Source organism: Heloderma suspectum, chromosome 3, assembly GCF_057233095.1.
Source record: "Heloderma suspectum isolate Gila_16-S chromosome 3, 16-S_ref, whole genome shotgun sequence".
NCBI lineage: Eukaryota > Metazoa > Chordata > Lepidosauria > Squamata > Helodermatidae > Heloderma > Heloderma suspectum.
This window is the reverse complement of record NC_139460.1, coordinates 215,430,320-215,444,577: the sequence shown is the minus strand read 5'-3', so window position 1 is coordinate 215,444,577 and position 14,258 is coordinate 215,430,320. Positions and strand designations below refer to the sequence as shown.

At 43.8% G+C, this 14,258-nt stretch overlaps 1 protein-coding gene across 2 annotated transcripts in view; it reads left to right on the top strand.

Moving 5' to 3' along the window:
* ADAMTS14 (ADAM metallopeptidase with thrombospondin type 1 motif 14) overlaps nucleotides 1-14,258 on the top strand; it is a 119,051-nt gene that overhangs the window by 66,356 nt on the left and 38,437 nt on the right. Inside the window, exons 5-7 of one of the 2 annotated variants that reach the window (XM_084845565.1) lie at nucleotides 551-634; nucleotides 1,306-1,453; nucleotides 13,616-13,721. In XM_084845565.1, the coding sequence (XP_084701691.1) occupies nucleotides 551-634; nucleotides 1,306-1,453; nucleotides 13,616-13,721 (338 nt within the window). Of the gene's footprint in view, nucleotides 1-550; nucleotides 635-1,305; nucleotides 1,463-13,615; nucleotides 13,722-14,258 lie in introns of both variants that reach the window. The other variant, XM_084845564.1, reaches the window with a different exon arrangement.

Sequence of the window (14,258 nt, the reverse complement as noted above, 5' to 3'; positions counted from 1 at the left end):
AATTAATTAAGATGGAGTGGGCTCCATTTACATTTCAGGGCTGCTTATAAAACACAAGTTTTCTACACAGGTCATTCGTTCAGGAAAAACACTGTCTGAATCCCATGTTTACATCATTCTTCCTGTTCAGTAACCTGCCAATTTGTGCAACACTCTTGGTGAATAAGCCATTATGAAGTAAACTCACCCTTCTATATTAATATGGTGAAGTAGCCTTTTTGTGGCAAGGTTCCAAGCAATTGTGTCCTAAATACTACTGGAAAAATAGTATTTTCTGCTTGATTTCTGCCTGGGGTGGTTTCTCTCCTCTTGTGAAGGCTACAGCCACCATCCTTACAACAAGGATGTCAGGCCAATGGAAGACAGATTAAAATCCCAGCTCATAGTGGAATCCTTGAATAGATTTGTGTGTCACTTTCTCATTTTTAAAAGTGGAGCTGAGGCTGGTGGTAATAACCATAGTGCTGGTGTGAGGATGAATGAGGTGAGGGTTGGAACATGCTTTGTACCCAAAATGTGTTGCATTTTAATCTATGGTTTTCCTCCTTAGGTAGATGAAATTTATCATGATGAATCACTGGGGGTTCACATCAACATTGTCCTGGTTAGAATGATCATGGTGGGATACAGACAGGTAAAATACAATAGCACCTCTTTTTCTCCCTCCCTCTCCCATGTAATGTATGTGCATGCCTGTGATTTAGGCAGAGGAACAGGTTTCAAACAGGTTTACATTGGTAACCTCCCCTCTTTTTTTGTACCAGCTAATCTCTGACTGGCCTGATATCAACACCTTTCATGCCAGAAAATGTCATTTACTGTCAAACTCTATTTTTAAGGGAAGGATTCCCAGAGAAATATGGGTGGGTGGGTAAATGAGCACAACAGCCTTAAGCACCAGTCTTTATATGCAGAGAAATGATGTAGAGTAGCCTTGGAGAGAATGTATGATTTAATAACTGTGGCAGTCCCTTGTTGTCCTGTGATTGTGTGATTGGTCCACTAAATGATGTAGGGAGGTGCCTCCATGGATGTATGCATGTTCCTCCTGTTAAGTGTTATTTCTCAAAGATGGAAATGCTTCTTTTGAATTATCCTATCTTTTGTCACTCATACAACTTATGCATCATTAGTTACCCATTTATTATTGAACCTTGGACTGATAACGATAAAGCAAATTTCTGATTAGCTGCAAGCTCAACAATATGACTTTGAGCTAGACTTTCTTGAGACCTCAGTCTAAACTCTGGTGTGGGCCAGCTTCACTGTTCCTGAGTGAACCACTTCTTCTCTTGTCTTCTATAGTCAATCAGTTTAATAGAGCGAGGGAACCCATCTCGGAGCTTGGAGCAGGTCTGCCGCTGGGCCCACTCTCAGCAGCGCTCAGATCCTGAACATGCCGAATACCATGACCATGCTGTGTTCCTCACCAGGCAAGATTTTGGTCCCGCAGGTATGCAAGGTACTGTATTTACCTCGATCAGGTATGTGCAGTTTGGTGGACACAGGCGAGGGAAGTAGCAAGAGGGAAAGGTGCTAATGTGTCTCAGAACAGAAGAGGAGACATTCTCAGGTGCCTGAAAATCTATTTACTATGCCCAATGCATTTCAGAAAGGAATTTCCTTCCTCAGGAGTTGCTTATCTTTCTCCAAATATGCCGCAGAAAATCTTATCAATGCTTCCTCTGTTCAAAATGCTTCTGAAAAAAATATGTTTCTGTGTCATATTTTGAGAAAGATAAGCTGCCCCTGAGGAAGGAAATTCCTTTCCGAAACACGTTGGGCGTAATAAAAAGTTTTTTTCAGGCACCTGAGAATATCTTCTCTTCTGTTTTGGGCCATCAGTTGGAAAGCATTGTCTATTGACACAGTCTGTAGGGCTGCCTTCCTCAATCTGGTGTCGTCTAGGTGTTTTGGACTACAACTCCCAGCATTCTTTACCATTGGCCATGCTGGCTGGGGCTGATGGGAGCTGAAGTCAAAAATATATGGAGGGTACCAGCTTGAGGAAGGCTGCTGTAGGGCTTTGCTATAGTGATTGCCTGTAAGTTTTTACAAAAGGCTATACAAATTGGGATTTTAGTAAGAAGGGTGGAAGACAGACATCACTAGATTTTGTTCTCTTGCATTCTTCATGTACCTATGGCTTTCAGACACAAGAGAAAGGGATGGCACTAGTTCTGATCTGCACAACTTGTGTCGCACGAACCCAAATGCAACCCACCAGTCGTGTCTTGTGGTCTCCTGGGTGCTTGATAAGTTCTCTGTTTTTGCAGTTCTAGGCAGGTAGCAAAAATGTAGTAGGTTTATTGAGCCTCTTGTGTGCTGCCTTATGTGGCTATTGAATTATGTGTGGCTTGCTTGGTCACAGGTTGTGCCAGCCTGCACTAGGTTCACTAATGCAGAATAACAAACTAAAGCTACAGTCCTAAGAGAGTGCTTAGGGCAGCCTTCCCCAACCTGGTGCCCTCCAGATGTGTTGGACTGCAACTCCCACCATTACTAGCCAGCAGTCCAACACACCTGGAGGGCACCAGGTTGGGAAAGGCTGGCTTTCGTGTTGTGCTGTATTAGGAAACATGGGCTCCCAAAATCATGGGACTGCTGATTTAAGGTGAATGCAGGGCTTGGAAGAGAGGGGTAGTTGCAGGGGAAGATCTATAATAATGTTACTTAACCCTTTTGCTGCCTGCCAGTTCTTCTCTGGAAATACTAGCCCTGCCTTCCCTGTTCAGGGCCAGCCCAAACATTTTGCTGCCTAAAGCAAAAGTCAGGATGCCTCCCCCGCCCATTCCATGTACAGAAGACAACTGGACTAAATCTTAACTTTAACACTCACAACAGTGTCCTCCATCACACCTAGCTAAGGAGGTGCAGGGAGGCCATGTGGCACACATCTAACTCCTTGCTGCCTCTCTCTGTATCCCAGTATTTGCTCTGCCTCCATTGATTTTTCCTGCAGCTTGATCTTGGAGCCTGGCTGGGAGGAAAAACAGGTTTTTTTTAAAAAAGGAAATGGGGGCATTTGGAGGAGAGAACTGGTGGATGGAGAAGGGCTAATTCCCCTTGCAGTTTCTCCCCCACAAATGAACCCTTTCATTAGTATTATGTGAAGGAAACGGGTGTGGAAATCCCGTATTTTCCCTTCTAACATGTAGTTTTCCCCATAGTTCCACTGAAAGAAGAGGGCTTTGCATGTGAAACACAAATCTCAGTGAGTGATTTCCAATTTCTAGTAATGTAAATCTAGCTTTCTATAAGCCAAGGTAAAACTACAGAAAGTTAACTCCTTACTCTGTATCTGCAGATCTGTGATCTGAGTTTTTGTGGGAGAAAAGTCCTTCAGCATAGCAAAACAATTGAAACTTGGCCTAAAAATGCATTCACCTTTGGCTGATGTTTTTGCTATAAGCAAAAGAGGTGAAGTATTCGAAAAGAATCCTAAGTGTTAGCTAATGTTGTTGCTCCGCCCCCTTCCCAATAACAAATTTCTTGTAACCAATAACAAGTCACTATTTGTTCCTTGTCCAATGCATTGGAGTCCAGTAAACAATGCTAACTTGCACTTTTAATTGTACTGTGTTCAGAGGAACTATTTCTTACACAGTAGTCCTAAATGGTTGAAGCTTTTAGTCCCAAGATGACTGTTAAATAATATTCCAATTCAGATGAATGTTTAAGGCTGTAAAAAGGAGCAAAATGCTACTGGTTTTCAGTGGCAGTATCAGTTTGCTCACTGAACTAAATTAGCATCTGATGAATCTCCATCTTTTCATTGTTAAACATTTAGTGCCAAACCAAAAGATGCCCAAATATTAGAACGATCAAATGAATGTAATAACTGTGGAAATAGCAACCTTGGCAAAATGGTTTCCAACAACTGTTGCTTTGTGAATAAGCAGAATTTGCAAATACTGGCTAAATTATATTGGGCAAAGCAATTCAATGGGGGTGGGAGAGGAAGAAACTTTGAAATCTTGAGGGAACAGGATGGCTTGGGATCTGGTGGATTCAAAGTCTCCCTGGACATGACTGCGCAATGCCTCCTTTTTGTCCTTTCTGATGTTGGAGTACCAACAGCAGAGGAGTGACAGTGGCGGAACTTTCTGCTGCTGCTATGGGGAGGCATCTGAGGACTAACCGCCCTCTCAGGGACCATAGAACTGTGCCCTTAATGCGCTGTTATTGCTTTGTTCTGTTTTAAAGTTTTATTATAATATAGCATTTTTATACCTTTATTTCATTTTTTTGCCTTGGGCGGACTTGATCTAGAAAGGTGGCTTATAAATATTTATCATCTGGGATGCCCAGATGTTGAACAACAACCCCCACCATCCCCAGCAATTTGCCATGCTTGCTGGGGATGATGAGAGTTGTAGTCCAACAGCATCTAGGGATCTCAGGTTGGGAAAGGCTGATTTAAACTGATCAGGATGCAGTTCTATGCATGTTTAGACAGAATGCATGTTCCGTCTAAATATGCATAGGATTGCACCCTAAATAAATCTATTTGAATATTCATGTACGTTTGGCTGCCTTCTCAAATGGTGGGGAACTTTAAATAATCTAATAGTGAGAAATTGTTCTTTGGAGACCAGAAAATGACCTCTGGGTGTATTTGGTTTCAAATCCTTCTTGACAATGGAGGTGATCTTGGAGTTGTATGTCATTGTAATGCCAATTTTTATTTCATTTTTCCAAAGTTTTCATATAAATAAAATGAAGCTGAAACAATCATGACAATTTGGGTCATGTAAGCAAATGAAGGAGAGTACCTAGAGATTGTGTCTTGATGGAAAAGTACCTTTGACATGCAACAGAAGATTTAGGGTGTAATCTTATGCATGCTTAGACATGAAAAAGTCCTACAACTCCCAGCATTCCCCAGCCAGCCATGAGAGATCGAGATCTAACTTTCCTACCCATTTATGTGCTGGGAACGTACAGCTTCCTGGCATAAGATGCATTAGTTGGGAGAACATCATGTAAATTCTGCCCTGTCATCAACTGAATGTTACATATTCCTTGTATGAATAGAAGTACATCTGGAAAGTCCCCAGTTTGAGAGGTTTTGTGGGTGATTTGATTGCCTGTTAAAGAATTGTGGCGGGTCTGGTGTTGGGCTTCCTCAAAACTATCTACATGTATGCTTTGAGTTGTTTTTGTTCCAAGTCTGAAATGGCAGTCAAGAGCAATTGCTATAGTAATATTGACAAAACAAGCATTGTCGTGTTATCTCCAGCCTGGCAGATGGGGTTTTCAGATTTACCAAAGCCAAATTGCTTACTCTATTAGCAGAAGAGATCTCTCCATGGGAATTGTAAGAGCATCTAACTTCTGCCCAGAGGAACGTAAGAGAAACAGTGCTGAATCAGATCAAAGGTCTACATCAAGGATGGGAAAAACATAGGAACACAGGAAACTGCCTTATACTGAGTCAGATCGTTGGTCCATCTGTTGGTCCATATAGCCCAGTATTGTCAACACTGACTGGCAGTGACTCCCCAGGGTTTCAGGCAGGCGTTTTTCCAGCCCTACCTGGAGATGCCAAGAATTGAACCTGGGTGCTTCTGCATGCAGCTCATGTGCTCTACCACTGAGCTACAAATGCCGCCTGTTGGACGCATGCCCCGCTCCTCAAAATCGCTTTTTTAAAATGGCAATTTTAGTGCAATGGAGTACCCAAAGGATAAAATTGAGCTTCAAAACAAGCTAAATTTGATCCTTTTAGCTGTTTATAGCAATTTGCTACTGAAATTCGGTGGCAAACTGCCAAAACATTTGGGGCAAATTCATTGGTGGCATGAATGCAGGCTGCGGGGGGCTGGGGGGGTCAAACCTGGCCCCCACGCCCTCCAAATTTGCCCACCTCAAGTCTATATAGTCAAACCTCCTGCTTCTGAAGGTGGCCAGCCAGATGCCGCCAAGCCAGTCTTAAAAGCAGTAGCCCTCTCCCTGTTGATCTTGCCAATTGGTATTCAGTGCTATACTACTTCCAAACACAGAGCTGCTATATAGCCATCACCTCTATACTAATAGTGAATTCATTCTTGGAGTGGGGATCTTTATGAAGCCAGAATGGCACCATCCACACACAAGAAGCTTGGGAGAACCTCAAGTTTTGCAGAAGTACCAAAACATTTTTTTTTAGAAAAAAATCCTACAGCGGGGGGGAGACCCAAAACAGCTTAACGAGGACTGAACATGCTCAGTGGGGAGCACTTCACACTGCAACATTTTGTTGCAGTTTCCGTTTGTCAAGCCTAATATGGACTCTCAGGATAATGTCCCTGAGTGCACAGTTTATGCATTTTAGTCAGTGAGCTCAACTCTAGGCTTGTTTCAATAAAGAGAGCAGGGAACAGGGTGACAGGGATAGAATTTTGCTTCTTGGGGAAGGCAAAGAAAACTATTGCTATTATGGAGAACGCTTGGGTAGTTGATGGGAGATTATACATTTAGAAATAAGTATATAACACTGTTTACATCCTGCTGCGCTCTAATAGGACTGGTGGCTTCTCAAAAGGCAATTGACAACAACTGAGCTTGGCCCTTTAGCATGGAAAATTAGCTACCTGCGTCCATTATAATTCATACTCTCATTTATGAATCCATCACACTCTCCATCACAGTGGTAGTGGTTGCTATTAAGAAAACATTTTATTGAATTCTGTTTAAATTTCCTGGGTGACCATCATTTCCCAGTTGAATGAGATACCAATGATACTGGAACTTGCATTCGGGAAGCTTTCTCTGGAAATATTTTACATTTTCTCATCAATTTATTACCCTGGTTCAGGACAGTTCCACCCAGCCTCTTAGTTTATAAATACTCTTCAGCATGATCATATTTCATAAAATAGTAGTAGTAGGGTTGGAAGGGGCCTACAAGGCCATTGAGTCCAACCCCCTGCTCAATGCAGGAATCCAAGTCAGAGCATCCCTGACAGATGGCTGCCCAGCCTCGTCTTGAATGCCTCCGGTGTGGGAGAGCCCACCACCTCCCTAGGTAATTGGTTCCATTGTCGTATTGCTCTTAACAGTCAGGATGTTTTTCCTGATGTTCAGCCGAAATCTGACTTCCTGTAACTTGAGCCCAGTATTGCGCGTCCTGCACTCTGGGGTGATCGAGAAGAGATCCTGGCCTTCCTCTCTGTGACAACCATTCAAGTACTTGAAGAGCGCTATCCAATCTCCCCTCAGTCTTCTCTTCTGAAGGCTGAATATGCCCAGTTCTTTCAGTCTCTCTTCATAGGGCTTTGTTTCCAGTCTCCTGATCATCTTTGTTGCCCTCCTCTGAACCCTCCCCAGTTTGTCTGCATCCTTCTTAAAGTGTGGCGTCCAGAACTGGACACAGTACTCCAGATGAGGCCTAACCAGTGCTGATTTGTCTAACCAGTGCTGATTTGTCTGGCGCCTGATTCATTCTTATTCATTCTTCTGCTGGGCATCTGAGGAATGAACAAGTTGGGAAGACCTTGGCATCGCACAGAGGTCAGGGCAAGTCGCAAGTTTCTTGGAAAAATGCAGCAACTCCACAGTGTTTGGGCTCAGCATAGGGATATCAGCCAAGGGAAGCAGTCAGCAAAACCGAAGCAGTAATTGAAGTCCACATGCGGGAGGCTGGCCTTCTAGAAAGGGCCTAGCGTTGATCCTGCTAAAACCATTTACTTTAATGGAAACTGCTCTGGGCCTTTAAACCCAGTAGCTATGCAGTGCATTGTAAATGGAAGATCAAAGTTACAAAGGTGGCCATTCATGACTTTGGCAGTGTTCCCTCACTTTCCAGTTCCATTTGGCAAGCCTGCCTGCTTTAAAATGCTGAGGCCTCTGTGTGTGTGGAATGTAGTGCTTGGGGTTGTGTGTGGTAGTTTATCATGGGGAAGGGAGAGGGTTCACTTCTCTCTTCCCTCCAGCCCCCCTCTCATAGCTGTTTATGTGAATTTTTCCAAGCTGTTACAGTGAGCTAGGAAGGTAGCTCCATCGCTACTCTGTAACAGTCTCTCAAACAGTTTTGCCTCCCTCATCCCACTGTGCCAACATTTTGTTCCAACGTTAGTTCGTAGACCAACTATAGACTCTTCCTCCCTGGTCACTGTCATTCATTTGTGTCCTCTGTGTTAGGCTACCGTGATGAGTTTGAAGCGAGATTGCTTCTGAAGATGGCTCGACAGCTGCATCTAGAGCTGCTGATTTCTTCTGTCCCCCTGGTGTTTAGGATGAGCCATGCATCTCAATTTTCTGATTTTCTGTGCTGTTTTCCAGTCTGCTTCTGAGCCCAGTTCAAGATGTGGGTGATTATTTGTTAAAGTCCAGGGCCCATCATAGCTTAGAGCAAGGGAATGCAACCTGGCCCCCTCCAGATACTTTGGACTCCCATCAGCCACAGCCACATAGCCAGTGGCCAAGAATTACGGGAGTGTAGCCCAAAACATCTGAGGGACACTGGATTGCCTACTCCTGCCTTAGAGAATGCCTATCCCTCTGTGTTTCCTATTTATTTCTTAGATTTGTATATTCTGCTTTCTCAGTTCAATAAGCTCTCAAGCAGCTCACAACATGTGAAATCACACAACATTACAAACAAAATAAATGTCAATAATATCAATAAAAAGCATTTAAATACAAAAGAAGCAGTTTCACTCTGCCTGTGGTGGCCCAAAGGCCTTCCTAAATAAGGTCTTAACTATTCTTCTAAAAACCACGTGCACCAGTGAGAAAGGAGTTCCAGAGGAACAGTTCTGCCACTGAAAAGAGTCTGTCTTACTGCTTACTGCTGTCTGCAATTCCACAAATAAGGACACACAAAGCATAGCCTCAACCAAATGTTTCAGAGCATAACAGCAAGCATATACTCCTCCCTATCCTGGGGTGCTTGCAGATGAGGCTTTCATTGTGCAACATTCCTGCCTCATTCATGGAATTTTACAGCAGATCCAGATAACGTCTTCAGTTTGTAGCCCTCCTGTGTTTTCCCGTTGGTTCTTCTCTTTTTTCCTACCAGAAAAAACAAACAAACATGAAGGGGGAAAAGACAGACTAGCTACACAATGCCTTGTGATCGGCAGTGCTAGGAGCCCCCTGTCTGGAAGCACCCATGGTGACCCTGCTGATCCTGCCCTCCTCCACATTTCTTCGGCCGCATTCACATGACCAAATAGAGCCATGGTGGCTTGTAGCGCATGCTGAGCGGCTCTGGGTGCCCATTCCGTAACCCAACCCCACTTGTAAGTTGTTGAGTCATCTGAACCTGGCAAGGGTGGGTTGTTAACAAACCACACAAAACACATCGGTTCGGATGACATGACAACCTATGACATGACAACTTGCAGGTGCCCGGTACGTGCCACAAGCCATGGTGGCTAATTTAAACCACTGCGGCTCGATTTTATTGTGGGAACCAGCTCTTTGTTTCTTGAGGGGAGAACTGTGGGAGGCATGCAGCGGGGCTTTTTCTAGTGGCAACACACATTTAATGGAGTCCCTTGCCCAGGAAAATCTGCCAGAAGGCATATTTTTGTTTAATTCTGCCAACAGGTGAAAAAGGTACTTCCTTTTACATATTGATAGGATTGTTTGTTTTGTAAGCTGCTTTTATCTGATTGTTGGTTTTTAATCCTCTTTTTTCCCCTCTCTATTTTATATTTTTCTAAGTCACTTGGAGTGCCACTTTCATAGGAAGATGACTACTGTTTACATGAATAATAATGACAATAAACAGTAGTGAAGGAATGTATCCAGTTGTGTCTCTCCATTCATGGAAGCTTGTTTGCAGGCTTTCGTGAATGGATACAGGAGGGAGGGGATTTTCACAACGTTACCCTTCATCTCCTGCATCACCTCCCACACTGTTCTAAAGGATTCCCCAACTTTCTGGAGCAGAAAATTCCCTTGCATTCATGGAAGCTTCCACTGGATCGAAGAGCCTTCCATGAGCAGAGGGACACAATTGGATACAGCCCAACAAGAACAACAACAACAGTAACATAGCAGCAACAACCATGAGGTGCATTCCCTTTCTGGCAGCACTTGTAGCTGCCCACAGGGAGATGTGATGCTGATGCGAGGAAATTTCATGTGTCTCCTCATTAATGCCATAGTTAATGAGTTGCATATGTTACTGCTGTAGTATGTGGGCTCACTCATCTGGATCACTTTTTTCTGTAGCAGACATGCCGCGGTGAAAGTGTCAGAATCAGGCCACTGCAATCTCTGATAGGACCAGTAATATTCCTCTCTTGTCTCCATGGTGTGTTGAATCTGTTCATGGGACAGATTACCCATGGATTCAGCAACACAGGCAAAGAAGGAGCAAGTTCTCCTACTTCCTTGAGGAAAAAACCCGAACAGAAAATGGCAGTGATACTTGAAAACATAGCCTCGTTGATCAAGGGGTCTTGCCATTAAACCATGGAAAAAGTGAGGAATGTGAAGTGCAATATATATTTAATTCTATTATTGGCAATGAAAGCCAGGATGACTTCACAGGAAATGGAGTCTTCTGTACCCTACTGGCTGCTTTCCAAATGCTTCACCAGCTAAAGTATTTGGCAAAGTCCTTTGGATTATGTTTCTCGGTAGTATTTGTTTGCCCTACTTCTAGCAATATAACCACCAGCATTTTCCAGATGTGTTGCTTGTTGAATTCTGTTTGCCTCTTGTAGTACTAAATGGTTCCAAGATTCAGTGCAGTATAAGAGAATAACTGTTTGGTAATGATAACCAAAACAGCACAGAGTCTGTCTAATCTTTTGAACTGTAGCCCTTGCCTCTTGAGAGAAGTTGCAATGCTGCTGAATGGGATACAATAACTTTGGTCAGGTAGACTTCAGGTTTGCAGGATCTACTTCTTTTTATCAGAACCCCAACGTCCACCCGTAAGAGTCAGTCACTCTTATGGTGGTTATGGGCAAAGCCAGTCACAAAATGAACTGTGGGAAAGATAATTAAACATCCATATTTCAACATCTCAAAAAACAACTCAATGGAGAAGAATCTGAAAGTATCACAATTACAGCTAATGTGGTCATAAAAGCATTTGCATCAGTGCTGTTATATGCCATGCTCTATACAAAAAAAGTACCACCCAATAACTATCTAAGCCATGTTGGCATTGTAACACTGCAAATATCCGTGCATACTTTGTGAAATTGCAAACCAATTCTAGACTTTTCAGATAGTGCCACAAATGCACAATGCTAGTGTATTGTTGTCCTCAAATCCCACATCTTTTGAAAGACAGTAAAGTGTTGATAAAGTTTTGGTGAGTAATCTTCTAGCAAGTGCACAAATACTTATTGCCAAATATTGGAGAAATTCACATTTGCCTACAATGGATGAGTGATGACACATCATAATAACAATGAATTTGTCTGCAATTGTGAAAATGTGAGTCATACATTTGTTTAAGATACAGTGGAGAAAATGTGTGGTATTCTGGAATGTTATACAAACTATATATAGCTTCTTTTAGGTGGTGGTTCAGTTGTATTTCTTTCTCTCCTGTATATTTTTATGTGTGTGTTTTCATTGTGGCTTTTTCTCTCATTATATGTTATGTTACTTTTTATATTTTCTATATCGAAAAGCAAAATGAGAGACTTTTTTTTAATAAGGATTTTGCTCATCCTTTGATGCATCTGATTCTTGTGTGTGCTGTGGCTGAGTGATTAGGGAACTGCTCTGTGGGAACTGCTTGCAGTGTGGGTTCAAATCCCAGGAACTCCTTCTCTTTTGCCCTTGACATGACTTTTTTTTTGCCAGACATAGCAAAGGTGAGTGGGGATGTTTTCCATCTTCCCACTGGTAATGCTTGAACTCCCATCTCCTGCTTCCCAACATGCTGCCCAATGCAGCGAGCCTCTGGAGGATGCTACTCTCAGTGTGTGTGTGTGGCAGCTGCATGTTGTGGATCCCTCCCTTTGGGCTGCTTAGCAAAAGAGTCATTCCTTCCCTGGATGGGTCTTGAACCCTTGTTCCAAGAAGGTGGTGTTTGCTCTCTGTAGGTGTCCCATGCAGGGAACTATGCAGGTGTTGTATTGTGTGAGCTCTCCGTCCTGCCCTATATGTGTTATGGTCCAGCATGGTGCTTGTAGGGGGCATAAAGGGATTAAAAAACCTGCTTGGCGGATGCTTGGGGAACATCAGTATCAGGGTCATTGCTGGCTGGGCCACTGCGGGCCTGACGGATTGTGCTGCTGTGGCATCATTGCATGTGTTATGGGTGTGGTGATGCAGGGGTGTGTGTGTGTGGGAGTGTCCCCATCGTCATGAGTTCATTGGCTCCCTCCACATATGAGTGACATGTGGTCATAGCTGCCAGTATGGTCCTTGATTGGTGGGCTTTGGCAGTGTTTCCAGGGAAACTGGAGACATGTCTGCCATTTTATGCCACTTTTGGATGCACTGGTTGTGTGCTTTTCCCATTTCCATACAGAGCTGAGCATGCAGAGGGTACAGTGGACATTCTACCAGGGAAGCAGTGGCTATCTCTTTTCCTCTCTCTCTGTTGCCCCCCCCCCCGTGTAATTAAAATATGGGATTGTTTTGAGCCCTTTCTTCCTAAGGCAATTAATCGGAGCCTCGAGATCATCCCTATTCGCAGTTAAGGAACTGGGCTTTAAAATGTGCCATTTCAATTGAGGAGGAACCTCTGTGAGTTCTGATGTGGGCATTCAAAGGCAAACCTCATTCAGCACAATGGGAGTTACTTCTGAGGAGACACTAATGGTGTTGTTTTGGGAAAGAAACAGAAACCAGCCCCCATTTTAATGCATAGGATCTCTATAAGGAAGCTGTGAAGTACTTCCTAAAGCAATGGCTCAGAACCTTGGAGCCTGAAGATCGCACTTAATCACACGTAAGGAATTGTGCTTAATCACACTGAAGGAATTGGGCTTTAAAATGTGCCGTATCAGTTGAGGGGCTTCTCTGTTATTTCTGTGGTCATTGAGAGGGCAAGCCTCATTCAGCACAATGGGAGGAAACACCCCTTCATTGGAGTCACGGTGAAAGGCACACCCTTGCGCGGGGCTAGCATACCTGAGGTCAATGTGGGGGTTGGGGCACACAGGAACTATAACTGGGAGAACCTGACTTAAGGAAAAGAATCGGACTTTAAGCAGTCTCAGGAAATCTGGGTTTTCCCTGATAAGCTTCAGGGTGGCTGCTGGATGGCCACAACGTCATGTATCCCTAACGACCTCAACACGCAGCCAGCTCGGAGTAAATCGCTGGTGGAAACACCTCCTGTGACAATACCAAATGGGAATGTGTGAAAAAATGTCAGGGATGTGTGTGTGCTGAGATTTAAACCATTTAAAATTTTAATACTCTCCAAGGGTAATTGCTTTCATGAAAAGAAGTGGTGGACCATCCTAATGGGTTTCATTTATATTCCCAGGCAGCTGTGAGGCTCATGTCTTTCCAGAGAGAGCTGGGTGTGAAATATGCTTGAAACACTTCCCGCATGTGGGTTCTTCTTTCTCATGTGCCCTCTCTCCACTTTCTCTCTCCCCTCCCCTCCCCTCCCCTCCCCTCCCCTCCCCTCCCCTCTTCCTTTCTGTCTCTCTGCCTTTGTTCTTGTTCTCTGTTTTATTCCTCCGCCTTATTCCAGGGTATGCTCCTGTCACAGGCATGTGCCACCCTCTGCGTAGTTGCACCCTCAACCATGAAGATGGATTCTCCTCTGCATTTGTGGTTGCCCACGAGACTGGACATGTGTAAGTCACTGGGGCAGGTTGTTCAGCAGACATCATGTATCTTTTGTTGTGATTGTTGCCTCTTGAATTGAGCCTTGGCAGAACATTTGGTGCCTTTAGTTCCAGCTGCTCTTAAAAGTTGCCCACTTAATGCAAACTTTAAATACCAGACCCTTGTTAAAAAAATTCCCAACTTCTGATGTTGATTCTCTGGCCATCTGCCATCCAGTCTCTTAACCTTTCCTTTTTGGGTAAGGTTGTGGAAGTGCTACTCACCTTGCAGTATCAGGTGCATGTGGAGAGCATTAGATAACTGGGCCTGCGCCAGTCCAGTTCCTGCCATGGGCTGAAAATCAGTAAGGGAAATTGTACACCGCTGATCCCATGAGACCATTCAGCTGCCTTTAAAACCATTGAGTGTAATGGGTTGATGACTCAACTTTAGAACCTGATAAGTAATCCTGGAACTCATTCCTGTCAGGATTATCTCAGAGGGTGGTCATGAACTATTATCCATCATCTGGTCTCTCGGTGGCAGTGGTGGGCAACAGCTCCAGC